The following is a 25,850-nucleotide window of genomic DNA, read 5'->3' as shown; positions in this document are numbered from 1 at the left end:
GGTTTACGTTTTTTTCAAACTAGTCTATAATTGATGCAAGTAATGCATCACCTGTGAAATGGTCTTTGATTGAATTCCATTATATTCCTGAGACTTCGTGTGGACTTAATGTGAAATGTGTGAAAACATTTTTAGAATATTACGAGAAAATAATGATTACATTTTTACAAAATTAATTCCCCATAAACAAATACGTGATGTTGCTTTAGAATACAGTAACATGTACATAAATGTATTTGTGTCAAACACAGAAAACAATGGAAGCATGATATGTTTGAAATACAATGAGAATTTATTCAAACGGTGCAAAAAAATCGTTAAAATAAAAACCTAACATAAAATCTGATGTTCTTTCTATCCAGATTGCACTGTCACACAGCCTTCAGGCGCTCATCTCAAAACTGAAAGAAAGCAAAACATTGAAATTATATATAAAAAAAAAAACAGATCAAATTACCAGGACAAATGAAATTAAATGTAAGAGTGTGGTAAAATGGATCGTCATTTACATGCAACAGTTCCAGTCCCATGCAACTTCAAATATCCCATGTTAATGTCTCCGATGATGAATATTCCTTCCACACAGAAATTACAGTGTTGTACAAGATATAAAAATAAATCAGGTCAGCTGCGTTTCAAACTAATTGTGAGCCACTTCTTTTCTGGTTTGGAGGAAAGAATCTGGGACAATGAGAACATGTTATTGTTGTACTTTAGCGTAGCACGGGTCGCTGGCACTAGACAAAATTAAACAGAAACAAGACTGCCGGGCAATTAGTGAGAATGAACATCCTAAAATGTTGTAACTAAACATTCCACGAGGAAACCTACAGGTAGTTTAAAAAAAAAAAAACTCACTAAAAATATATATTCTCAATGGTTTCTTTTTAGATCATTAAGGAAATATTTTTTAACTAATAGAGCCTCGAGTATCACGAGCACCGTCTGGGAGTCTCCTTTGAGAGCCAAAATGTCACTTTCTGCTAAACATCAATTTTATGTCCACAATCCAGACTCTTACAAGCTCGCTCTTCATCAATACCTGTTTCATTATCCCACAATATACATTCTTAAAAACACTGTAAAACTTTGGGCTTATAAAAATAACCTGAAACATATTTATAATAACTCTCAATGTCTACTTGAATACAAAAAAATATTTGTAGCCTGTTAAATATTTAACGTTTTGCATGTTTCTTAGTCGTCCGCCTCGAAAACTGCTTTCGTTCACGTACAGATCCTCTTCATGGAATTAAATGCTCGTGCATGGACACATGTCAACACACACAAACACAGCAAATGCAAAGGTTTTTTTTTTTGGGGGGGGGGGAAGAAATAAAATTGAAAAATACAATTCAAATCTGGGGCTATTTTAAATGTACAGCAAAAAAGACCTTTTTGTTTTTCATCAGCCTTTGAAACATAAATAATATCACGACTTTGTGTTAAATAAGCATCATTTAAACGTACGCCCAGATATTTTGGTTATCTTTGTAGTGTGGATCAGGAGGCTCAGCTCCAAACAGTAACGTAAAGCAACAGCGCCCCCAACTGGGCAAGGCAGTGACACGCATACTAAATTGTGCTTTTCTGGACTTCAAGCCAAGAGAAAGTTCAAACGAGTAGAGCAACTCAAGTCACACAAACTCAAGAAATAAAAAAAGTCCACACCATGGCTTTTCAAAGGGGGATACAAAACAAATTTGGAATAGTAATAATAATAAAATTTAAGTAGTCATTGCAACATTAGTACAACTAGAAACAGCCTTGAATTTAACATTATAGGGACAGAATGAGTTCATCGCCTCCATCTAACCGAAAAGAAACGTTGTAAGAGCTTCAACGGAACTTCCAAAAGCTACTTTACATTTTAGGGCAGTAGTGGCAGCGGAACCTGCATGCAGCAGATTCCAGACGTTGGTCTTGCGCAATGAACAAATAGGATTGTGATGCCAGGAGGACAAATGTTGGACAAGGCAACGAGGAAACTGAGAAAGACGGTGACGAGCACCAAAGACCACTGCAGCTCCACAGCGGCGGAATCCTTCAGTGAAACCCCTTCTGAACCTGTTGCCCCAAATGCCCCGTAGGAGAACGGGAGGACCAGTCAGACCGCTTCAAAAACCGTAAAGAGACTCGTGACAACGGGCGTCAGGAAAGTGCTTGAATCTGTGCAAAAAGGAAACTGAATTTGGTAAGACAAAGGCGAGAAATCGTGAAACCTCCCTTCAGCAGAACGCCAGATTTCACTGAGGGAGACCAAACAAACGAACAAAGCAAGGACGCCACAAACGCAACGACGTGCGAAGATAACCGTTAGCGTGATCGTGAGATGCGTGTCTACTACTGGGACGGGGGGGCGGGGTCGTCATGTCAAAACAGGACGTTTCAGGTCGCTGGCGTCAGTAGATGTGAATGCTTCTCGGTTTATTCACCCATTCATTGTTAATTCACGGGAGGATTTTGACTATAGTATAGCATCTAGTTTTTATTGCATGCCTGGGTTAACCGAAAATAACCAATGACTCAATGCCAACCATTGTTACCGCGAGAGGAAGACAGAACGAAGAATGAGAAACGAGTACAAACCAGAACATTCAGTACTTTGGATCGGGCTTTGGGAGCGGCATCGTACAAAATGCTACGTCACTCTGTCATCTTTGTTCCACGATGCTCGGCCGGTGTTACAAACATCAAAAGGATGACATCTTCTCTTTCAACTTTATCGATACACAATTTGGACAAAACGCCTTTTGTTTTTTGTTTTTTTTGGTGAGCTTTTTGTTTTGCTAAAAAGATACCAGTACCAGTGCGGTGTGAAACGCGCGGACATTTCTGTGCTTGCTTTGTGTAACGTTAGCACCACGGCGGCCCACAGAATGCATAATCGTTAGCATTGCTCTGTCGTTTCAATTTGCATATTCCAAATGCTGCATCCCGAGGTAACTGACGCGACCGTCCACCAACAGCAGCGTAAGGTCCATCGAACACTCAAACACGCTCCAGCGAACCAATCCCAACATGATCGCAAAGGAGGCAGAGACTCGCACCTTTCCTGCATTCACCCGACCGAAGCCCTCGTGCGTGTGGCCGTGAATGCGTTGATGACTTTTGTTCGCTGCCTGCGATATACATTCTCTCCACCAGGTGGAGACAGTAGCAACGCGTTAAACTCTGATAAAGGAGGAGAGCCTGCAACTCACACGCAAAACACAACTCGTACGTAACAGCCACAGCAAAATGTAACGGAAGTGCAGTTAGTCAATTCTATGGTCTAACACGTGACCCCCCCCCCCCCCCCCCGCCCCCGCCCCCCAGCAGTCAGAAACCACCCTGTTTATTATGCAGTCTCGAATGACTTTCACTTTCTGACGTCGTCTAACCCAACAGGAAACGACAGCGTTAAAACTAAACAGAAGGACCTGGTTGCGCCTTTCTCCCGCCCACGGAGAGGCTGCTCCACCCCTTTTTAACCAAAACAAGGCCACGCATTAAATTAAAACTCTGAGCGAGGTCCGATCAGAACCTGTGGATGGCCGAGTCGGGCTCCCTCTTCTTCAGCTCTTCCCGGTAGCAGTAGGAGCAGTAGTTGCCCGTTTCGGGGTGTCCGTAGTAGGTGCAGCTCGGTGTCCGACAGCGGCTGGACTGCGGGCCGGCCAGGCCGCCGGCGCTGCCCAACGAGCAGTGTTTGATGGGGGGTGGCCCGCCCCGAGAGTCTGCGCTGGCGTGTATATCCTGGAATCCATTGGTGTAGCTCCCACCAGCGGTTTCAGAGGCAGGATAGTCCGGCGGGTCAAAGTCGGGTCGATGCGAGGGCACAAGGCGAGAGGGACTCAGGGAGGCAGGCCCCTGGGGGCTAACGTACCGGGGGTGGAAGTGAGCCTGCGTCGTGGGGCAGTGCCGGGGAAGGGTGGCATAAGAAGGGACGCCAGAGTACGAGCTCGCCGGGGCCCCCCCAGCTAGCTGGCGCCGAGTGTCCGCGTAGCCGTGCATATGAAGGTGCTGCGTGAGGGGGGCAGCGGCGGGAGGCGGGCTTATTAAGGACGGCCGGGGGATGGGCACAACAGCGGAGTACATGGCGGGGCTCAAAGGGGCGGGCTTGAGCGGGTTGAGGGAAGGCGATGGATTCTCCGGCGGCTCGTCCGTCGCCTCGTACGGCCGGAGGGCCGTCTCTGCGCCGCCGGCGAGCTCCTTCGGCAGCTGGGCGCCGTTGGCGACGCTCTTCCTCTCGGCGTCACGACGCTGTTGTTCTTGCTCGGCCCGGAAGCGCTCCCCGGCATCGGTGAGGTACTGATGGATCATCTCCTCCTGGAAGGGCTGCAGGCTGCTGGTGGTGAGGAGGCCGGCGAAGATGAACTTCCGCTCGCCTTGCATGGCGGCCCGCAGGATGCCGAGGCTGGCTTTGACGTCGGCGCCGTACTTGTAGGCGTCGCTCTCGGTGCTGCTCCCGCCGCTGCTCATGCTGCTCCCCGTTCCGTTGAGACGCTCGCTGCCAGAGGAGGGGGAGCCTTTCCCAGAATCCTCGGAGGTATGTGCTGAAGGCGAGCCATCCTTGCTGCCCTTCCTCCCCCTGAAGGAGCCCTTCTTCTTCTCCGCTCCCTCCTGCTTGACTCCTCCGGCGTTCTTTCCCGTCATCAGTCCACCCACATTTTTCTTCAGCTTGCTGCCCAGACTCTTTCCGAAGCTGCCCAGCTTGTTGGCGACAGAGTCCGCCCTCTTCTTGTCTTTATCCTTCTTGCTTTTTTCCTTCCCCGCCGCCCCTGTTCCGACTCCCGCTGATCCGTTGCTGGAGGAACTCGAAGAGGAGCCGTTCTTGGCCGAGGGCCCGCTTCCATTTACCGCCGAACCAGCGGCCGCGTCTCCGTTGCCGTTGGAGCTGCTGCTGACCGACTCCTTGTCCGATTCTCCCGAGTCTGGAGGTGTCCGGGGCTCCTCCCCCGCCGAAGCTGTGGGAGACTCGGGCTGGGCCAGAGGGGCTTGCTGGAGAAACAAACAGAAAATGTAATATTCACATGAAATCGGTTTTATGGCAGCAGGGTTTGTTTTTTTCAGTCTAATTAAAGAGAACAGGAAGCAGTTGCAGAGTGTCCCACTTGAACCAGTAACGGCTCCACTGGTAGCGCCGCTACACAGAAGAGCCCCGTTAAATCCTAACTGGACCTCCGCCACGGCTTTTGCGGCGCGCGACTTTATTCCCGAGTAGCTCAGTGTCGTTTGTTTCCAGGTAGACTTTAGTACAGCAGCAACGGCTGGTCCGATCATTAAAAAGAAAACTAAATACATCGTGTAGAATTATTTCACTCACCTTGGTGGTCATTACAAACACGACCAGCGAGTCCATTAAAACTCCAGGATTCTGAACTTTATTGGAGGTCAAATCAATAAATGTTTATTTTCATGGATTGATTCATTTATGCAGTCGTTGGCTCCCCGTCAGGGTCCAATCACATCCTCATGCCTGAACTTCTCCATTACCTCGCAGGGCAGGTGCAACCAGGTGACCGTCATGTAGCTGTGCAACATCTGGAGCTTGGCCTCCAGAGAGAGAGCCACACTTGGAGGGGGGGGGGGGGGAGAGAAATAATGTTACATTTCATTGTGCAAGAGTTTTATTTATGGATTTGCTGCTGCTTGTTGATCATGAGCGCTAATCTAAACTGAAGCAAATGCTCAACTTCAAGAAAAGACTGAACACGAACCAGATTCAAGGAATCAATGTCATTTCTGTGAATAAGGTCATAAAGTTGATCCTCTTCTTACATGCAGAATGAAGATTAAGTGCTACTTCCATTCGTGCCCATTTGGCTCTGAACAATTAAAAGCAATGAAATCAACACACTTCACACACATAATCGACACTTTCTTCAACTGACAGGGTTTTATTTATTCATGTTTAAGCAGAGCTGTTATTTCAGGGCCACTTTTCCTGGTCCAGTCATAGAAGGCATTTACAGATAATCTTGCTGTCACTAGCGCCGTCGCTAATCTGGGAGTCAAGAGGTCAATCCCTCCACACACTGACACTCGACCCTAAAGGGGAAGCCGTCTGTACGGACATAAACATGGAGAGCAGGACGCACGTACGAGCTGAAATCCATCTGACCAATCACCTCGTACGAGACACAATATGCATGCGTGTGATCAAACAAACGCGGCGTGTACCTCGCCAGCATCACGTTGTCCGTGTCGTCCTTGCCCCACTCCCAATCTTTCCCAGGGTCCACGGCAAAGTGCAGCGGCAGCATTTTGTGCTCCGAGTCGGTGAGAGGGATCACAACTGCAGGGGGGAGGGGGGGGGGGGGGGGAACAAAGATCCATCACTCGAGAGCACTCCGACAACACTTGAGTGCAGTCCATTCCTTCGCTTCCTGTTTCGCCGGACCGAGCTGATTTTTTTTATAGATCGTGTTTAAGTTGTCAGTGCGACGTCTTCAGTTTCAGAGGCGTTCGGTATTCTTTGCAAAATTCCATAATAATTTCGGAGAACAAGTGATAAGGAGGTAAGTTAATGAACAAACAGATTCTGTGACGGCTGTTATCTCCAATGAGCTTATTCCATGTCAGACTTCCTCTCTCTTGCTTTCCATCACAGCGTTTTGGTTTTGCAGCTGCACTTAAATATAAATTCAAATCTCCTGCAATTCTCTGGACTGACGGACCTTCCCCGACTGGCTCTCGCTCCAACGTGGGCTGCTAGACTACGGCTTGGTGAACAGCGCTGGTGCGCCTCCGACATTGGCTCTGGTGCAGCTCGAACCCTTTCCCTTTCGTTTGCTCTTCAGCGAGACTCTGTGAAAGGAACCCGTGACACTTCTCCTGTGTTGAATTCAGTCACTGGCATGTGTGATTTCAATCTGGGGTTGGGCCAAGTGTAGAACATTTTCAAAATGTTTTTATGACTAGATGCGACACTGACTCAGCACGGAGTCCATAAACGGGAGTGCCGCAGCACTGTCATTTGTCCGGACATGCCACCGACTCAGCCGAGACCGACCCGGCTCCGGTTGACCCAGCCCCGTGCTGCAAACTCTCGCCACCCGCACCAGCCGGTTCAGTCCGCTGTAGTGAAATTCAACGGGTTTAAGCCAACCGGCCTGAATCAGAAAAGAAACCCAGAAACCCGCTTAACCCTATCGTTAGCCATTCAAACGTAGATCCCAGAATGCCTTGGGGTTGGGTCCCGATTTCCGTGTTGTGATGTGCGCCTTTAAAAGTTCAGCCGCCTGAAAGAATCAATCGCCGGTCAGATGATAATGAAGACGGATGACGCGGAACATTACCTTGCTCTTTGGAGCCGTCTTTTTGCGCCATGGAAACCAGGGCAGAAAAGTGCGCCTGGTCGTACGCCAGGACCAGCGGGGAGCGGTGGCACTTGGCAGCGGGCACTTCCAGCGGTTGGTAGATGCCTCCAAATGGGATGGGGGCAAACGCTAAGAAAAGCAACAAGGACATTTCAAATATGGAAAGCGACGACCTCAGCGCTATTTTCCACGTTCACTGGGAGGATTTGAGGAATGACCTTTCACTTCTATGAATAAATAAAACCCATCATAACACCTCATCTATTTATCATCTCGAGGATTGGGAAATCAATACTGAAATATCTCGAGGGTGGAAAGCAAATAATCAGCTGCTTCTTTTATGAAACGGTGACAGTTGCTGCTGCACTGATTTGCTTAAAGTGTGTGCATGAGCATTCATTCCATGCAACAGGAGTGGGCGACAGTGCTGGCTGTGCTTCCTGTTTGTGTGTTTAAACCTGCTGGTGTTTACTTCAGGAAGAAGTCCTGAAAAAAAAAAAAAATGTTCTGCCGAGTCTCCTGCAGAATTCCATACATGGTAAAACCGCTCCGTGTCGGATTCAAAGGCCGCGACGGATTAAAACCCATCGTGACACGTAACGCACGATCCATCAGCACCGTGGCGCTCCGGGCGTACTCACCCTCTCCTCCGGAGTCCCTCAGCATGGTGTCGGCCACCACCACGATGGGCCGCTTGAGGACATGAGCCAAGACGAAGACGTGGAACTCCTCTAGACTCTCGTACACCGGTTCATCCGAGGACTCCGCCCTGAAGAGGGCAACGCCGCCGCCCGCGGCTTTGATTACCAGAAGCACTCCGTGATATCAATGCTTTTTTTTTTACATTTGGGTGCTGCGCTAAAACTCTCACTAAATAGAAGGCAGATTAAAACACTTGGCGGTCTGCTTGTGAACGTGGGCGTGGCTAAGCGCGAGCTGGCCGGACGGTCCAGACAGCGCAGCAACATACCCGGTGGTGCCGTTGGTGCTGTAGTGTATTCTGGGTTCGCTGGAAGCGAGCTTCAGCAGCTCATTCCACTCTTTCTGCCACTCCTCCTCGGTGTACACCAGGCCAGACTGAGGAGGAAGGACACACACACACACACACACACTTCCCATTTAGAGGAGGAGTGTCAAATGTCACAAAAGCGTGCTCTGGCGTTACGGCATCTAAACACAAGCTAACACATTGCTAATTAAGAAAAGAAACTTGTCGTTACAAATCTCTCCCCGATTGTTTAGCTTCCATATAAGAACAGAAATAAACCCCTTTTAACGTTTTTATTGTGTGAGCTGCCTCACGCAGATCCATTTTGGGTGAAGTGATTTGCTTAATGTCTGAAGGACGAGCGAACTTTGTGCTTCAGAAAACAACGTGGACCTCCGACAACGGATTTAGCGTGGCAATAACGTCTAAAGCGTTCCGATAACACGCTTCGGGGCACCGATTGGAAAAGTGTGCAGGAAATAAAGATCCCCTTTGTGTTGCCGTTGAATGTGACGAATGTGTAATGAGGCGCAACCGGCGCAGAGACAGCACAGAGACGGACCTCTTTGTTCTGCTGGGTCTGCTGCCACCGCCACCGGCGCTTCAGCGCCTCCCTCTCCGTCCCTTGATCCATCTGGGTGTGCAGAGATTTACGTAGCATCAGGTCACGGTCGTGAAAACCCCACGTACCTGCGTTAAGATGACAAAACGGCGTAGATTTTTCACTTTGCATTGTTAAACTCCGTGAATTTGTACTGCAATGTTATGAAATGCAATGAGAGCTTAAGCTAGCAATGGAGCTCTTCAGATGAACGCCAATGGGGCGGAGACTTCACGGCGCCGGGGTCGCGTTTAAATGGCGTCCGATACTCACCGAGCGACGCCGCGTGCAACAGGCAATTCCCGTCTCCGCTCGTCGTCAGGGGCAACAGGTTCTGACAGTTTGGAACCACTTTCGTCCACCAGTTGAGCCGCCCTGCAGGCGAGGAAAACACTCGAGTCGCCCGTTTGAAATACAAAGAAACATCAGCGCGGCGTGAGGGCGTGGCGGCGTTCCCTCCTCCTCACCGGCGTGCTCCAAGGCCACCATCATCGACTGCTCGATGAGGTCCCTCTCGATGAAGCCGCGGAACTCGTCCCGGTACACGGTGAGGTCTGGTAGTTGAAAGGTGCACAGGGGCGTGTCCAGAAGGGTTTCGCTGCTGGCGCCTCCGGAGCTCGAGATGTGAGAACGCGCCAAGGACACGATGGTTGAACTGGCGTGCGAAATTCCCCTGGAGAGACGCTTTTCCGTAGCTGCGAAAAGGATGAAGGACGGCGTCTGCACGTTGTAAGCTAGCTCCTCGGAGGCATGAAGCCCATTTGGGAGGCCTCACCTTGCACCACCTCGTCTTGGCGGTGGAGTATGGGCCGGCCCGCCCGGGCCACGTCCTTCTCGGGAGGCAGGTGCGCCCTGTCTTGTGCTAACGGATACATCAGGCTCCCAGCATGCACCTGTCGCAGCTGCTCAAAGTCACTGAGGGCAGCAGTGAAGTCCCAGTTCTTGCCTACAGACAGACAGAGACGGACGAGGACATCCGATTGAGCGAGCGGAATCCAGTTTCTCATGCCGGGCGAAGGACGCGTCCTGAATTCGTTTAAGCATTCACCACGAGCCGACGCAACGCCGAGGGTCTCGTCTTATGCGAAGGCCGGACGGCACATTCCTCTACCCGGGTAAAGATCTGGATTGGGAGCACGTCTCGGCTCACTGGCTTTCTGCTGTTCACTGCACTACATTTTTAATCCATACTCTTAGCTGCTGCTAGGCAACAGGAGCCCCTGTTGATTCCAGCTATACATTTTCCTCTGTCGCTGCACGCTATCCTAACCGCTACAAGCCTGGAAGCACCGACTAGGACGGCCGTCAGACTGGCTGCAGCTCGTAACATCGCCGGATTTTTATTCTTTTGAGATCGGAACAAAGACGAGAGAAAAGAATGGCTGAATAAAAATGAGCTTAAATTAAGCATCATCGAGTTCTTGTTGATGCGTTGTGTTCGGTTACATCAAAAAAACGACGCCGCAAGGACGGAGGTGACGTAATAACACGCACACAGCTCACCCTCTAGCAGGTCTCTGGCCAATCCCGGTTCGGCTCCAGTGGAACGGACAAAGTCGGACAGGACTGCGTCCATATCCACGGTCATGTGATCATGGATTCACCAGAGTGCAGGCAGCGACCAGACAGAGGGGAAAAAGCAAATACGGCGACTCTGCCCGCCCTGGATGGACAGCAAGGGAAGGGGGTGAGGAGGGTGGCGGGGGGGCCCGCTCCTCTACCGCGTGCTACTCCGCCAGCCACACCTGGAAGAAGAGCAATAAATGAAGCCAGAAGGCATAAACACATGAGTAGCTTTCATATCGTCGTAGGAACAATTTGAGATCAAGATAACGGCATTGGACACGATAGATCTCAAGTGCAAGTCGAGTCCTTTGACTGTTACGACGCAGCGAACGGGTCAGGAGGACCCACGTTAAAATCAATTAGACGACTACGGCTCTTCAAGATTTCACAGATGGATCCGAAAGCCTGGAATCAGTCGGGGCCGCTGAGATCAATACGGAGGACACTAACGAGGCCGAGTAGAGGGAGAAGCGAGTCTGCTTTCAAGGGCTGTCGGCACAAAGGAGCGCAATCGATGCATGGCCAGACCAAAAAAAAAAAAAAAAAGCGACAAAGATGTGCTGCAGCTAAAGCTAAAAGCTTTTTAATTCAGCGGGAGTGTGAATACGATGCGTCAGCGGCAGACAGCTGAAGCCTCCGTAACACCCGGACTGTACTCGTGTCGCGCACAGGTGAGGCGCCACCTCGTTCATCAGGAGGGACAGCCGTGCAGGTCAAAAACAAATCTTACACGGCATTATGAAACGAAAATATCTTTATCGCTTTTAAGCCGATCAGGATATTTCTACGGTCCCTTTTTTAGGCCAGCGAGGTCGATGCAGCATCAATCCCTGCATAAACTATGATTTTTATTTTACTACGACGCTGCGCATCATCGTAAATCTATCCGGCCATTGTGATGCCATGAAGTACAAAAGCTGCTTAATCCAGTTCTGCCTTCTTTTTTTTTCCCATCGAGTCATCTCTTCCCATCCAGCCCGCGGCGGCTCATTCGCCACTCGCTGTTCCTGCCTCATCTCTGACTCAGCGAAGACTTTTCCACTGCGCCCGATGACTCGTGACTTATCTCTCCTTGCACCCTCTCCATTATTCTCTCGCTTCACACTCTCGTCCTGCCTCCCTCGGTTTCTCCACCATTGTTACGGTAAACGCTGCAGAGCCACGCAGGGGAGGAACAGATTTCAGCACAATGTTCCTCTCTGGAACATCAGGTGATCGGGTGGGGGGGGGGGGGGGTCTCCTCCTGTTATTGCACTTTAGCAATTCTACGATTATGTATGCAACAACTTAAATTATCCTTAAATTATGCATCTGCAAAAACTGAGAAAAGCCGCTTTTGTTTGTGTGTTTTTCTTTCAGTGATTATTATATGAGAAAAAAAACTATAAACCAGGAAAACATGCAGTAAAACATCAACACTAACAGTGAAAAACAGAACTGTCAGAGGGAAAACTCACCACAAGTAAATAGTCTCCCCCCCCCCTTAGGGGTTCAGGTTTATGATTGATTACTTCTGTATCGTGACACATAAATGGATAGCAATAGATAAAAAAATAGATTAACTTGAGCGACAACGGACACGCCAGTGCAAGAATCACGACGGTGATAAGCGCTTACGACGCTGAACGAAGGTGAAGGTGTGGGACCGCCGCGTGTCGTCAATAAACTGAAACCGTAAGAGAAAGTTTCATATCTCAGTTTCGTGATCAACTATGACGGGGCGGAGATGATCCCTGAAGCTCTGCTCACAACTGAATGACGATTCGCCGTTTGGCGTGAATGAAGGGTTTAGTTCGTTGGAGAACGACGACGTGATTGGTGGAGAAACGAACGGGCGCTTTTAAGTGGGGTGAAACTCATCGTTCGTGGTCGGCCCTCGCGTCACGGCCGGCAACACGCACGGATGTCAAACAGGAAGACGAGTTCCATGTTTAGCTCTTGAACTTTTTTGTTTTATTTAGTGGGACAGAATTAACCATTCAGCCATCGTCAGACAATTCCGGTGGAGAGACCCCCCCCCCCCCCCTGCGAGGATTAGCGGCCAACATGAACATGAACACGGGGCCCCGTCAGTGATTTGTGGCCGCGGCGGCTGAGCTTTTGTCTGGCAGGAGGGGCTTACGTAACGGAAGCTGCTGACAACACGTGGGCGCCGGAGCTGAGGGCTGTGTGCGTGGGGGACGGGGGGGACGGGGGGACGGGGGGGTCACCCAGGCCCGCTGTGACTGAGTGGGAAGGGTCGACTCGCCGCTGAGATTAGAAGCAGGAGTTTAAATCTGGTCTTCTCGTCATCGTCTCTGCCGTTTAGTTTATTCTGGATGTGGGGACGCCGCCTCGATGCGGCGTTATCAGCCGGCAGCCAGGCCGCACCTGCTGGCCCCAGCAAACCGAGATAAGGACCGAAAAGGACAGAAACACAAAAGGGAAAGACGGAACGACGAGGCCTTTAGCGTGCCGCGCGTGGGATCGCTAGTGCCCTGAAGGCGACGGCGTGCTTCATTGTGCACGCTGCTCGTGTAAGCCAAAGCAATATGGCATGACCTAAATCATCAAAGCACCAGGATGTGAAGCGGACCTGTGGCGACCTCACAGTTATTAACGCGAGCCAATGACCTGGACCCTCGCGTAAACATTTCCTAATTGAACGACCTACAATATAACCAGTTAAACTGGGACGTCAGGTTCTCATGCATTATTAAACGTAACGTGCAATAATCGTTTTTCACGGCTGCTGTTTGAGATAATCGCCACCGGCCGAGGCCGATAAACGAGAAATGCCTCCCAGAAGCTGCCTTTTTGCTTTCCTGCTCGACCCAAACGACAACCTGATCTAAACCTGAAAAAGGAACCGCAGATTACGGCTCGCCAGCCATATTGTGCGTCTACGCTGGGCGATTCGCCACCTCACGCCGGACTCGCCGAGGCGACACAGCACTTCCTGTGACCTCAGGAGAGGAAACACGCCCTCGTAGTGTTGCGTAACAAAGAGCAACAAAGAGAAAGAAAGGGCAATCATTAAGCAAGGAGAGCGGGAAGAGAGGCTGCTGGGAGCGGAGGAACACGCGGCCTCGTTCGCACGTCTGGCGACGCCGCCGCTCTGTGCAAACATTTAACAAACAATGAACGCCAAATGACATTCGACAGTAACGCTGCTGATCAGGGCGATCAGGAGAACTGAATGCTTCTGGGAAAATGAATCCGCCCCAATCGTGAGGCATTACGCTATAAAAACATCCGTCATGATATTTCCAAGCCGGGCCTCGTGACGTCTGTTTATGTGCGCAATGTTTATACAACAGCCGTTTCTCTATTTTACACCAAACTACACTTTCTTGCTCGGTTTTTTAGTCGAATAACGAGCTGTGGGCGATCAATCACGATGAACTCCTCGTCGCCGACGGTAACCAGAGGAAGGAAAACAAAGGTGTGGCGGGACGGCCGTCCTTTAGCGGTGTTTATCAGCGCAGGGCTGCAGTCTGGTGACTGACTGAGTCCAGTCAGCCTGGTGGAGGAGCGGAGCAGCCGGGGAGGAGTTCCGTCAAAGTTTTCTCCCAGTGAACGGAGCAGGGGGGGGGGGGGAAAGAAGCTCCGCTGGAGGACGCATTAAAAGCATTGACCATTTCCCAAGATGTACTAGTAAGCTTTTTTTATTGGGTGGGTGGGAAATCAATAAAACTCACCGCTCTGCAGGAACACAGAGCACCTAGAGAGCAGAACCGGTTTATACCGAACGGTTTCAGGTCCATTAGCTGATAAAACGCTTCTCCTTGTGACTCGAGGAGAAGTTCTGCGTTTAACGGCGCTAAAGATCATCTCCACGTTACAAGGATGCCAAAAGCGGGGCTCTAATGGGTCGCATTCGTACAGTGGAAACATGCGCATTCCAACCCTGATGGATGCTGGACCACCAGCTGCGTGTGTGTGTGTGTGTGTGTGTGTGTGCACGCTGAGTAAGACAACACCGGCCTGCATGCACACACAGCCCCCTCAGAGGCCGTGCCACTGGAGCCGGTCTCGTCTGAAACCCGTCCAGTCATCGTGCAAAAATCTGCCAAGTCTCCTGCCATCTTGTGCCCCCCCCGCCACCGATCACACTTGCCAGATCAGAGACATCCAATCCTGATACATGCAAATCCTTTCTCCACGAGCGCTCGAGGCAAATTAAGGGGACAGATCATTACGGAGTCCGGAGTGTCGAGCTCTGCTCCAGCTGACGTCATGGCGCAGCAGAGGATGCACCAGAGATCGTCCCTAAAATGATGTGCAGGGCTAATGCGTGCACATTTAGGAGTCACAGCTAATTTTAGAACAGAACGGACGTCTCACAAAACGTATTTGACTCAGGCTTACGGTCCAAACTTAATAGATTTGTCCTGCGTCTGTCTTTAGGGACATTTTTAGAAATCACAGTGGAGCTACTTCTCACATTGTGATTTTTTATCAGAGTAATCTCTCAAGATTTATAGAAATGAGAGGCACTTTCTTCCTTTCTGCCCGTCTTTAGCGGTAGTTTATTGGGCGGTCTATAAAAGCCAGCCTCGGTGGTTCCAGACCAGCCCCCGGGGGCACGTCACTCCAGCCAGGCGCAGTAATTACCAGTCAAGGAGTGCTAATTAACAACCACATGAATCAGGCTACTGTTGGGGGGGCTGCAGGGACCCGTAAGCGGCATTCCTACATTCCACTTAGGCCACATTGTGCAGTGAACGCCTGAAACGCCATAAACTGTAATGAGGATATCTAATCTTCAAAGAGAGGGAAACGGAAGCTAATCTGTGGTCGATGCGCACATCAGATGAGATTAGAGACGTGCATCCGGGTCAAAGTGCCGTCTCTGGAGGCAGGTGGGTGAAGTGATTCACCCGGTGGGCTTTAGGAGCCACCACGCCAACGCTACAGGAAGTCCATTTGCGTCCGGCACAAGAAAACTACGCATCCTATATTCCTTGAGGAGAATTTGAGTGAAAAGGGTATGCATGGAGGTTCACGGAACTGGAAGTGGAAGAAATTAATCATCTACAGGGATGTGAAACGCGTAAACACGTGGGTGACAGCCTTCCAACGGAGGCCGCGAGAACAGACAAAAATAACTGTCAAAATGAGCAACGTTCAGCAGGTGTGCTGCTTATCTTCCAAGTCCTCCGGGATCTGGAGGACTTGGGTGCTGCTTGTCTTGCACTTCAAACACGTCTTTGAACAGCTAGAAAGAATGCGTACAAGTGGAAGGACTGGGAGGATTTATTCTAGTATACTGAACCAAGAGTCTCCAGGCAGGACGTCACGTCTGTGCCAAGTCTAATACTTTTCACTGTGACTGTCTTGCTGGCGTCTCTGCAAGCACAAAAAAAAGGGGGACAACAAACGCTACAACTTAAATAATTTAAAAGCAAAGTGTAATGCAATCCCCTCCTCATCGTGTCCATGTAGGAAAAGACGGGGAAGAAGCACGACAAAGCCTGCTCGAAGACCCAAAGACGGGAATGCCGCACCGCTCCGCATATCAAAATAGGTAAATGTTGCATGAGATCATTGTTCCGCCTTTAATCCGGAACACTGAGCCCGATCTCCAGCTATCTCTGACTCCAAGTGAGCAAGGTGTGAGCAGGAATAACCACAAGTTAACCACAAGTTAACCACAAGTTAACTAGTTTCGCTTCGATGGGGTGAGAGAGTCCAACGCGCACTGAACTAATTAAACGTTACGTCACACACGCACCTTGCGAAAGCGGTGTGTGTGTGTGTGCGTGCGCGCTGGATCGTGACCGCCGACTAAGAAATCTATTGGGGCGAAAATGTAACTCTTTGTCAACGTTGAGGCGCGACTCTGTAGAGAAATGCTGGAAACGCGCAGCCGTCGCGGCTCGAAGGCTAACGCGAAGCTAACGCGAAGCTAACGCGAAGCTAACGCGAAGCTCCAGCAGCCAACCGGCTCGCTGCGACATGAACACGCTGTCGAATAATACCGATTACGGTTCGTGCGAAAGGAACGACTATAAAGCAGCCGTTGTGGACACGACTATTCCTTGGAATGAAACGCATATGGGCAAAACACATTCTTACATACACGCATGGGCATCACGCGCCGTTTGCGTTCGGCAACTTTATTGCCGTTTAAACACTATTTTATAACCACGTTGAGAAACTGCCGTACGTGCTTATTAAATGAAGTGTGCTTATTTCTTAAAAAATACAGACCGGGCCGTTATTATTTGACTAGCAAGTGGCTACTCCGAGCCCGGCTAATCAGCAGCTAACGCTGGCTAACGCTAACGCCAGAAGCAAGAGTGTCCCTTTGCCGCTTACCTTGAGCGGCCTCGCAGATGTTTTGTCATCGTCCCATTTAGTTTTCCGGCACAAACCGACACCTGAACGCCGCATTCACGCCCACAATCAACGGCTGCTAACTTTTTAGCATCTTCACAGAGCGAAATTAGCTTAAAATCCCGACCGGGACCACAAGCGACAAAGTAATTTCTCCACCACGTACAACAACATCGTCAATAAAGAATTAGCCCCGCCTCCAAGCACAGCTAGCCAATCAAATGGGAGTGTACAGTTAGATGACGTGTGTGAGAACCAATGACCGATGCTTCCAAATAGAGTGAACGAAGAATGAGAACGTCAGAGAACAGAAACATTTGTTTGCCAATTGGCTCCGGAAAAAAATGAAGGGCAACTGGTTTTAACCGAAGTAGCCTCCGAGCGTGGAACCGAGTCCAGATTGACAGGTGCCTCGTCATTGACAAATTTGCCGGGGGGGGGGGGGGGGGCGTCATCGCTTGGGTGAGGTCATCTCAGATGACGTAAAGGCTACGTCATTAAACAGCGCGACATTAAACACAGCACGTCACAAACTCGTCTTTTAAATTTGTTTTTATTATCCCCAAGTTACATTTATATATAAAAAAAAAAACACTCCAGCACAATATAATGAACCGACACTAAGCCAATCATCAGAAACACTAACAGCGATGTTAAAAGGAAAACGTTTCATTGAGAACTGAATCTTTCTGTTGCATCGTCAGGCAGTACAAGAAATTAAAATGCTGCCGTTGCCTAATTTACTCTTTAGCTAGAATTCAAACACTGAAATTAGCTTCTTATGCGAGAAAGAGAGGATTCTAAAGTCTTTGATTGACAGACAACTCCAGCCAACCAGTTGGTCATTTCAACGCCGCCTCCTATCTGGACTCCTGCTGCGTCTCCGTCCGCCAGACCTGTGAAAAACCATGTTATATACCGTACATTAGGACAATACATTTAAACTATTTAACACATGATATGAACAATTAACATCACATTTTACACAAAACACTGACCTCCTTTTGTTCTTGGGGGGACCTCTGACAAATCCCCAGTCAACGCTGACAGGCTGTCCCATCATGTCCTGACCATTGAGTCCTTCCATGGCAGCCTGGGCTTCTTTGTATGTCTCATACTCCACCAATGCATATCCCTAAGGACAGTTATCAGCTCATCATGCATATACTGCAACATATTTTATTAATACACACAGAGCAGAAAACAGCGATACTCGTTACTCAAACCACGATGGGATCACTGGGCAACATATGCTGAACCTAACCTAAAGGTTTGACCTCACAGCTAAAACTCTACTGCCACCTGGTGGTTCACTGTAGAATATATGCAATATTAGATTATGAATCTTGTTATTTTAGTCTCGAGTGTTATTCATAGAAACTAGAGCAGATGATCCATTTCAACATTTGTCAGATTAATTCAGACCAAACTAAAATAAATTGTATTCTGGTTGTAAACTTGACATTCATAGCATTCTAGTGAGTGATAAGGCCATCGCCTCACTTTGAGGTATCCTGTTCTGCGGTCGAGGTTAAGATGGAGATTTTTGATCTCCCCAAACTCTGAGAACTTGTCATGGATGTCTTCCTCGGTGGCTTCTTCGTGTACACCCGTCACAAACAGGATCCACCCCTCCACAGCTGCAACGAGGCGAACACAAGGACAGTCATCAGAGCTCCTACAATAATAATAAGAGCTGCCCTTTCAACAATGGAAATAAATATTTGAACAAGAGTACTAAAGATCATAGATTTACATTGTTCCAAGTCCATATGAGTAAACCACAAAGCTAAACTAACATTATTCCAAGTCAGAGATTTAAAGTAGATCTTAAATACAACTTAAAAACGTACATCTCTGAGGGCCTGGCTCATCCCCGTCCTGCTCCACTGTATCATAGTCCTCTTTCACTCTGGATCTGGCTCCTTCCTCTGGATGCAACAAACACAAATGTTTAGCACTGCTAACAAACGACAGTATAAAGCTTCCATCAAAAACGCGGAAACTCACCTGAACCAAAACCACGCCCCTTCCTTTTCTTGGCCTTCTCCTTTAACTTATGGATGCTCTCTGAGGAGGGAGATAAGTCTTAGCATGCAAACGTAACTTTACGTATGACAGAAAAATTAATACGTTTAACAACTAGGTTAGCAAAAGTAATTTGAACTCCAGCTGTTTATGTACTCAATACTAAATAGAAAAAAAGATGTAGCGATATATATATCTTTAAATACGTGACGTTAAGTGCGGCGTAGTTAGATGCGATTAGCATGCTAACAAGTGGCGGCTAACAACAACGCTAAATGTAATTAATGTTAAATCTTACAATTTAACGTAAAGACAATTTAAAGAAGACTCTTGATCGTTTGTAGTGGTAGTTAGCTTTGGATCCAGCAACAACCGTGCCACGGTTAATCTACAAATTGCGCTTGAGTGCGCCACCAGCGCGTTGTTAGCTGAACATTAGCTTGTTAGCATTTCTGAGGCCTGCTAACCACGCAGTAGCGCTTTCATCCACGCCTATTTTGATGTAGACGTCTCAATATTTTCAAGTCGTCCGAGACTCAATGCCCGGGAACATCTGCGACAATTATTTCCGAGTACTGCTGCTACCATCACCATCTTCATCCATGGGAAAGTCCTCGCCTCCCGCCTCATGAAGGTCCAACACGTCCGCCATGATGTCTGCCTGCTGGTGACTGCGAGCTGCTGGGCGGCGCAATACGTACGCAGAGGCGAAAGGTTTGCGCACGTTGCCATGTCGCGGAAAAGTACGCAACCAGGTCACAAATATCAGTAATAGGACCATCACGTTATGCCATGCGTTATTTTCTTCCAAACAAAGCCGTCAACACTTCAATATTTTAATATTTATTGTGTTCTGCGACCAGAAAAAGTTTAAGCGTGTTTTCTTTCGAAATACGAAATGGGGGAGGTATTTGTGGGACCAATAAGAAGGTTAAGGTTTAATAAGGTTTTTCTTTTATATATTAAAAAAAAAAGGACAATAAAAATGAAAACATTATATTTGGTGGACAAAAGACCGGATAATTGTTCCTGAAGGTCAAGTCAATGGAAACAACAGGATGACCGGTCACAGAATTTCACAAAGAATTCATCTGACCGACAGGTGGCGCTGACGTATGCATGTCGGCTGTGCTCTCCCTCACTGGGGCCTGAATGCTCCTCCAGAGAGCAGGACTGTCATTTAATCAGTGTTATAGTGAGCTGAACTCATTGACAAGACACTGACAGAAAGGCCTGATAAATAATAGTAAGAGTTTTTACCTCTGCAGAGGCGAGGCGGGGGTTCTGTCTGTCTGTCCGTCCGTCTGTTAGCAGGATAACTCAAAAGGCTCTGGATGGATCTTGATGAAATTTTATAGGAAATGTTGGGAACAGTTGATTCAACTTTGTTGATGACCCAGAAGAGATCCTGGATTCTGGATTTCTTTGAAAATGTAATTAACATCGCAGTCAATGGAGCTTCGAAATGTGTTCATCAATATCTCGGTTGATTATTGACCTATTTTTATGGAATTTGACACACTCGTGTAGGGTGGGGGCCTCTATCTCACCATCAAAGTTCATCCTGATTGGATCCGGAATGGAGTCAGTAAAAAAAAAATGTAATTGTAAAATTGAAAACCCCATTTACTGATTCAAACATCACTTAAAAGTACACATCAACTCGGATTCACTTTAACCTTTCATGGTTGGTATATAAAGATACCAAGAACAACATAGAGCCTTTAGGCGATGATCCAGATCACCATGTGGACGGTGTAAATCTAATTAGGAGGGGAATGAGCGGCTGAGCGGAGGACCCACGTCTGTGTTAGGGAGGTTCGGTAAAGAATGCCTGAAATGACAGATTTAATCAGACGATATTCAGGGGATCCTGTCATTTATTGACAGAGTCCTGTTTAAATAATCAAAGCCAAGCTTCTTATCTTGTTGGCGCATTTTACACAAACATTTTCTTTACATTTGTGCATGTGCTTTGCCAGCTTTTATTCCTTTAGCACCAGGGCTGGCTTGACATGCGTGCGATGTCTGCTAAGGGAGAGATCAAAGCGGATCTGAATGTAATCCTGTTGATATTGAACCGACACATGCTATCGATTTAATAACGCCGTGCCTCTGGATCAATACGCAGCCATGAGATCGATAGTGAATCAATGCTCATACCCTCTTCATCCAGTTTGAAGTCATCATCTCTCCTTCAGAGTTTGCCGTCAACACAGAGTGAACCAAACTGGCTCTCGACATTAGAATCTCTTTATTGCCTGTGAACGGTTTGAAAGACATCCGAGATCGAGCAGCGAGGTCGACGTCAGCAGCCTTTTCCATCTTCTGTCCCATGGCTCCTGGAGGAGTTCATCAGGAACCGGTCTCAGCCTGCTGTAGGCCGCCTCATATAGAGCGAAGCAGCTGCTGATAGGGCTGAGAGGAAGATTGGTGTCAAAGGTCGGCAGAGCTGAGGCGCTCTGGCTCATCGGCTGACCCTCTGTTAAGAAGACAATGTAGGAATTAACCCCCCCCCCCCACAGGGCAAAAGAAAAGACAAAACCAAAATTTAACCCATGAACGTCTGCAGTGGTTCGGTGGAAACTGACGTCTCCATCTCAGGAAACGGGGATTCGTGAAAGTTGAACTATATCCAGATTCATCTCTCGCCTCACACTGGAATCACGTTTTAGTTTACCTTTAAAACTCACGGCACAGAGAGACGGCTGCGTGTTGGCACGGTTTGTAGAGCTGCGGTACGGCAACACCACTGGGACAATCCCACTCAACCTGCAGCACACTAAAGACGAACACCGGCGTGAATCAAATGCATTTAGTTGAGCTTAACTGATTATCTTTATTTGTGCATAATTTGGTGCACAATTCATTCAATTTTATATCAATACATGAGAGTTGGGGTCAAATGCTTTAATTTCTGACAATAACACACACACACACACACACACACACACACACACACAGACACACACACACAGACACACACACACAGTGGACTTTGTGTCTTCTTGTGACGCCTATCAAACATCAAGGTTCAACCACTGTTCCCCTTCGGTTCATTTCTTTCTGCTGGAGGTGATTCAATCATGATTAGCTGCCCTCCGCTCATCCTCCGGGTTTATAAAAGCCTCACGCTCCCTGAACCGAAGACGCCATTGAAGAACCCCAGCAGCTACAGGTACGTCTTTTAACTGTAGACAAATCAACATGTTCCTCTTCATATATTTGAGGAAAACCCGCTGACTCTCGGATCCTTCTCCAGGTTGTCCTTGCTCCTCTGCAGCCATGAAAGTCTCCCTCGTCTTCCTCCTGCTGGCCGTCGCTTACGGTAGGAAGCAATATGAAAACAACGTTTGCTGTCCACATTGCATTCTTAAGTTCACTCATGGGACGAGAAATAGCGGCGCATAAAATGTTAACATTGCCCTCTCGGTGTCCACAGGCGCCGACGCCATGTCCGTGGAGAAGCGAGACATCCAGGACGGCGTGGACCGGATCACTAAGCTGGTCCGAGAGATGTCTGCTAGTCTCACCGACACCACCAAGGACGTGGTGGAGAAGATGAAGGCTTCGGAGGTGGCCAGCACTGCTCAGTAAGTCAGAGCCAACGCCAACAGAGAGCTGCTATAAAGGCCAATTACAAAATGTTCATTTCCTTTGTTAAGCTTTGACTTTAAACAATGACAGGTTCAAGATCCACAGATTTCCCCTCCAGTTTGACATCATATTTTGCGCTTCATTTGATAAACCATTCACTAAAACTTCGCGGCACGAGTTTAATTATTGGAATTTTAATGAAGACGTGAGAGCAAATTACAAATCTGAGGACAGAAACCGTATTCATGGTGGCTGAAGGTAATAAATGAGAGCTCAAACTGCCTGAGCGTGGGTGAACCTTTTCAGACTCGCAAAATGCACGCCACAATTAGCAGCAGGGATTAACAGGTGATGGTCATTTCTACAGGAATTACATGGAGGGCAGCAAGGCCAGGATGCAGCCTCTGGTTGAGAAGGTCCAGGCCGGGGCTGCACAGCTGCACGAGCAGCTCAGGCCCTTCATCGCCAACATTGAAGATGAGCTCAAGCCCCTGACCCAAAACGTCAGCGCTCACGTCAAACCTCTGACCGACATGATGGAGACCTTCTTCCAGCAGATGGTGAAGCACACCAAAGCCATGCTGCCCCCCGCCCCCCAGTAAAGTGTCTTCCACCAGCGCTGAGATTCCTCTGTCAGTACTTATTTGAGATGCGATGTTCGATTGTTATAAATAAAGCAGTTTTCTTTTTTAGTCTCGCTTTTAGTAGACTTGGTCTTTATTTTGGATTACGTGACTCTAGAAATGTTTAATTTATTCGATTAATTTATGAAAAGCCAAAGTTTTTCATAAGTAATTACATTAAAATAAAATATGACTTTGAAGAATCTGATGAAGCTGCAGCAGGAGTCAATAAAACCTCTAACCTTTGGGTCATCTTTGTTTTCCATCATTTATGGTTCAATATTTTGATGGCGGCTGCCAAACGGGATGGAGTCCGGCTTGCAGCACGGATAACATCAGGATGATGAAATGGACCTTAATTAAACCCCCGACCAATTCATTTATTATTTGTTTTATCAGCGGCCGTTCAGCTTGGGAGGAAAGAAAAAACACAAAAATAACTTCCAAGAGGACGTAAAAAAAAAAAAAACAGAGTCGTGATAATGATAAATTAAAACATTTATTATTTGAATACAGCTTGAGACACGTCAGTCGGCATCAGAGAAATACATCAAATACACTTGTTGGGAATAATTAAATTGGTTGATTGTTATTTTTTTAATGTATGAATCGTGTGAGGTTTTAAATGACAACACATTTGTGTTTCTTACCGGTCTGATTCCATCTGTTCTCCTGTTCTCATCCAGACAGGAGGAGACACAAAAAACCCCACAGAGTATTCTGGGTTTTAATAGTTCAAATGTACTGTTTAAATCTATACTATTTAATGCAGGCTTTTGGGATCGCGGCCCAGTTTATTCTGCAGCCCACAATGAGGAGAAACCGGCGTGTAATTACTACTCATCGCTCTTTGAAGGCGACCGCAGCACTTTTAATACACGAGCGCCCAAAGGGAAATGAAATGGTTGGCGTGAGTTCAAGCTGCTCGTGTCTCAGAGCAGTAAGGGAGACAATGACTTGTTGTCAGTTTCACCACAAAACAACAAAATCACTAGTCTTCCACGCCGCTGTGGACTCCCTCATCCAAACCTGGGAGATGAACAATTTTCTTTTCAAATAAAAGCAGCATTTAAAATAAAATAAAAATCCCTGTTTCTGCAGATTAAATTCTCTCTTTTCTAACAACAGTTCATCTCCTGCTGCGTTCCCATACCTGCCGGCCCAGGAGACACACTTAAGGTGGCCTACTTGAGCTCCGCAAAATAAGGGAGGGCTGAAGGAACCTTTTTTTTTTTTTTTACTTATTTATTTATTTATTTATTTCTGGTTTATTTGAATATGGACAAAGACAAAACATAGACACATGTAGCACAAGTATCTGATGCTTGCATTATAGCGCTTATAGCTGAAGCTAATTTGCAGCACCTGTCCATAGATGGGCTTCCAACACAGATATTCATAAAAACATGGAAAGGAAGGAAAATTGTTTTAAAAAGTCATCTATGCATGTTTTTATCACAGAACTAAAACAATTAAGAATAAAACAAGACAGTAATAAAAAAGAAATGTTAGAGATAAAACTATGTACACATTTAAACATGGGTACAGTGCTGCTGCTTGCCCATCCAAGATTTCGTTTCTTTTTTGAAGGAGACCAATTGTCTCCATCCTTCGAACCAAACTTTTCTCAGCTCTCCAACCTCTCAGCCGAAGGCCGGAGCCTGATTGTCACATTCGAACTGGCAGTCCTGAGCGGCCTTCTCCTTGTGCTTGTGGAGATTAAATGAATCAATTGGCAGCCTGTCAAGAATCCATCTGCAAAAGTGCTGCAAGTCTAAAAGCGACACGTCTGGAGAACAGATTCTCCTCCACAGTGTAGTGTTTAAATAACCACAATTATCTCTGTGACGGCATCGTCCTTCAAAGACGTCTTTTATTCGTTATCCGGCGTCTTTTATTTAACGGTTGCTGAAGAGCTCTTCCTCTTTGCCACCGTTAATAAACATGAAGCTTTTCTCTACCTTGAAACAGTTTCTGAGATCCTGATGTTCTAGAGGAAGGACGAGGCAGAGGGATGGACGAAGGTAAAGAGGCTGAGAAGCAGGGCCAGAGAGGGGGGGTGGGGTAGGGGTCGGTATCAGGGTTGTCCGTCAGGACAAACTGTGTGGTCCAGCCGGTGGCACGCTGGAACAGAGAGAAAACACCAGCCGACAAGCTGCGGTTCAGTCACTGTGGTGTGTGAGTGTGTGTGTGTGTGTGTGTGTGTGTGTGTGTGTGAGTGTGTGTGTGTGTCATGAGTTCAGTGTCAGGTTGATTCAGCTGCTGTAAAATGCTGCAGCGACATTCATGCATTCATTCCTCGCTTACGTGCATGTTAAATGAAGTGTTTGAAAATGTTTGACAGAACATTAAAGGAATCTGTTTCGTGAATAATTACATTTTCCATTTCGGTCGTGCCTCTTTTTTTTTGGGGGGGGGGGGGGGGGGGGGATCTTTTGCTGTGATTTTGATTTTTCTCGCTGTTTTCTTTCACTGATTAATTGGGGTGTGAAAATGATCCACAGAGGGCTCCATGCGGGAGATCACTGCCAGGTGACGCCCCGGCTAAAAGGAGTCGGCAAAGCGGCCTCTGGGAACAGAGGAATATGTGATTCTAAATCTCAAAACTGGCAATCAGTTGTTTTCTTTTCATTTTCCACGCGATTCGATCGATCGCTTATCGGGAGAATCTACCAAAGGTTGCAACCCTGATCCTTTTGCACCCCCCCCCCCTCATTAACATGACTGCACACTCAAGTCCACTGGTTCCATTTGAGGGTCCTTTCGTCGCCAATAATGATCGATAAAGCCCTTTTGAATGTCTGAATGTCTGAAGCATTTGTTTC

The 25,850-nt window shown here is 47.7% G+C and overlaps 3 protein-coding genes across 4 annotated transcripts; 1 reads left to right on the top strand and 2 right to left on the bottom strand.

Moving 5' to 3' along the window:
* Nucleotides 1-3,427: 3,427 nt before the first annotated feature.
* otud7b (OTU deubiquitinase 7B) lies at nucleotides 3,428-16,892 on the bottom strand. Its single transcript, XM_068755697.1, has 12 exons — nucleotides 16,760-16,892; nucleotides 10,394-10,635; nucleotides 9,666-9,836; nucleotides 9,358-9,585; nucleotides 9,164-9,265; nucleotides 8,852-8,979; nucleotides 8,272-8,378; nucleotides 7,943-8,070; nucleotides 7,281-7,430; nucleotides 6,163-6,277; nucleotides 5,476-5,554; nucleotides 3,428-4,980 (listed from the first exon to the last, which is right to left on the bottom strand). Exons 2-12 carry the CDS (start codon nucleotides 10,476-10,478, stop codon nucleotides 3,520-3,522), a joined length of 2,754 nt encoding a protein of 917 aa, XP_068611798.1. The 5' UTR covers nucleotides 10,479-10,635; nucleotides 16,760-16,892; the 3' UTR covers nucleotides 3,428-3,519.
* A 422-nt stretch (nucleotides 16,893-17,314) lies between these two features.
* rbm8a (RNA binding motif protein 8A) lies at nucleotides 17,315-19,478 on the bottom strand. Of its 2 annotated transcripts, none has more exons than XM_068758981.1 (6): nucleotides 19,391-19,478; nucleotides 18,788-18,847; nucleotides 18,631-18,708; nucleotides 18,281-18,417; nucleotides 17,776-17,912; nucleotides 17,315-17,673 (listed from the first exon to the last, which is right to left on the bottom strand). In XM_068758981.1, the coding sequence occupies exons 1-6, from the start codon at nucleotides 19,455-19,457 to the stop codon at nucleotides 17,625-17,627; spliced, it is 528 nt and encodes a 175-aa protein (XP_068615082.1). In that variant the 5' UTR covers nucleotides 19,458-19,478; the 3' UTR covers nucleotides 17,315-17,624. The 2 variants fall into 2 exon arrangements, with proteins under 2 accessions (XP_068615082.1, XP_068615089.1); XM_068758988.1 differs by having other exon boundaries at nucleotides 19,397-19,478.
* A 2,553-nt stretch (nucleotides 19,479-22,031) lies between these two features.
* afp4 (antifreeze protein type IV) lies at nucleotides 22,032-23,004 on the top strand. The gene is made up of 3 exons (XM_068757439.1): nucleotides 22,032-22,133; nucleotides 22,248-22,398; nucleotides 22,770-23,004. The coding sequence occupies exons 1-3, from the start codon at nucleotides 22,091-22,093 to the stop codon at nucleotides 23,002-23,004; spliced, it is 429 nt and encodes a 142-aa protein (XP_068613540.1). The 5' UTR covers nucleotides 22,032-22,090.
* The last annotated feature ends 2,846 nt before the right edge of the window (nucleotides 23,005-25,850 follow it).

This window comes from Brachionichthys hirsutus, chromosome 3 (assembly GCF_040956055.1).
Source record: "Brachionichthys hirsutus isolate HB-005 chromosome 3, CSIRO-AGI_Bhir_v1, whole genome shotgun sequence".
Classification (NCBI taxonomy): Eukaryota; Metazoa; Chordata; class Actinopteri; order Lophiiformes; family Brachionichthyidae; genus Brachionichthys; species Brachionichthys hirsutus.
The sequence above is the reverse complement of the archived record's forward strand: the minus strand, read 5'-3'. Positions and strand labels throughout refer to the sequence as shown.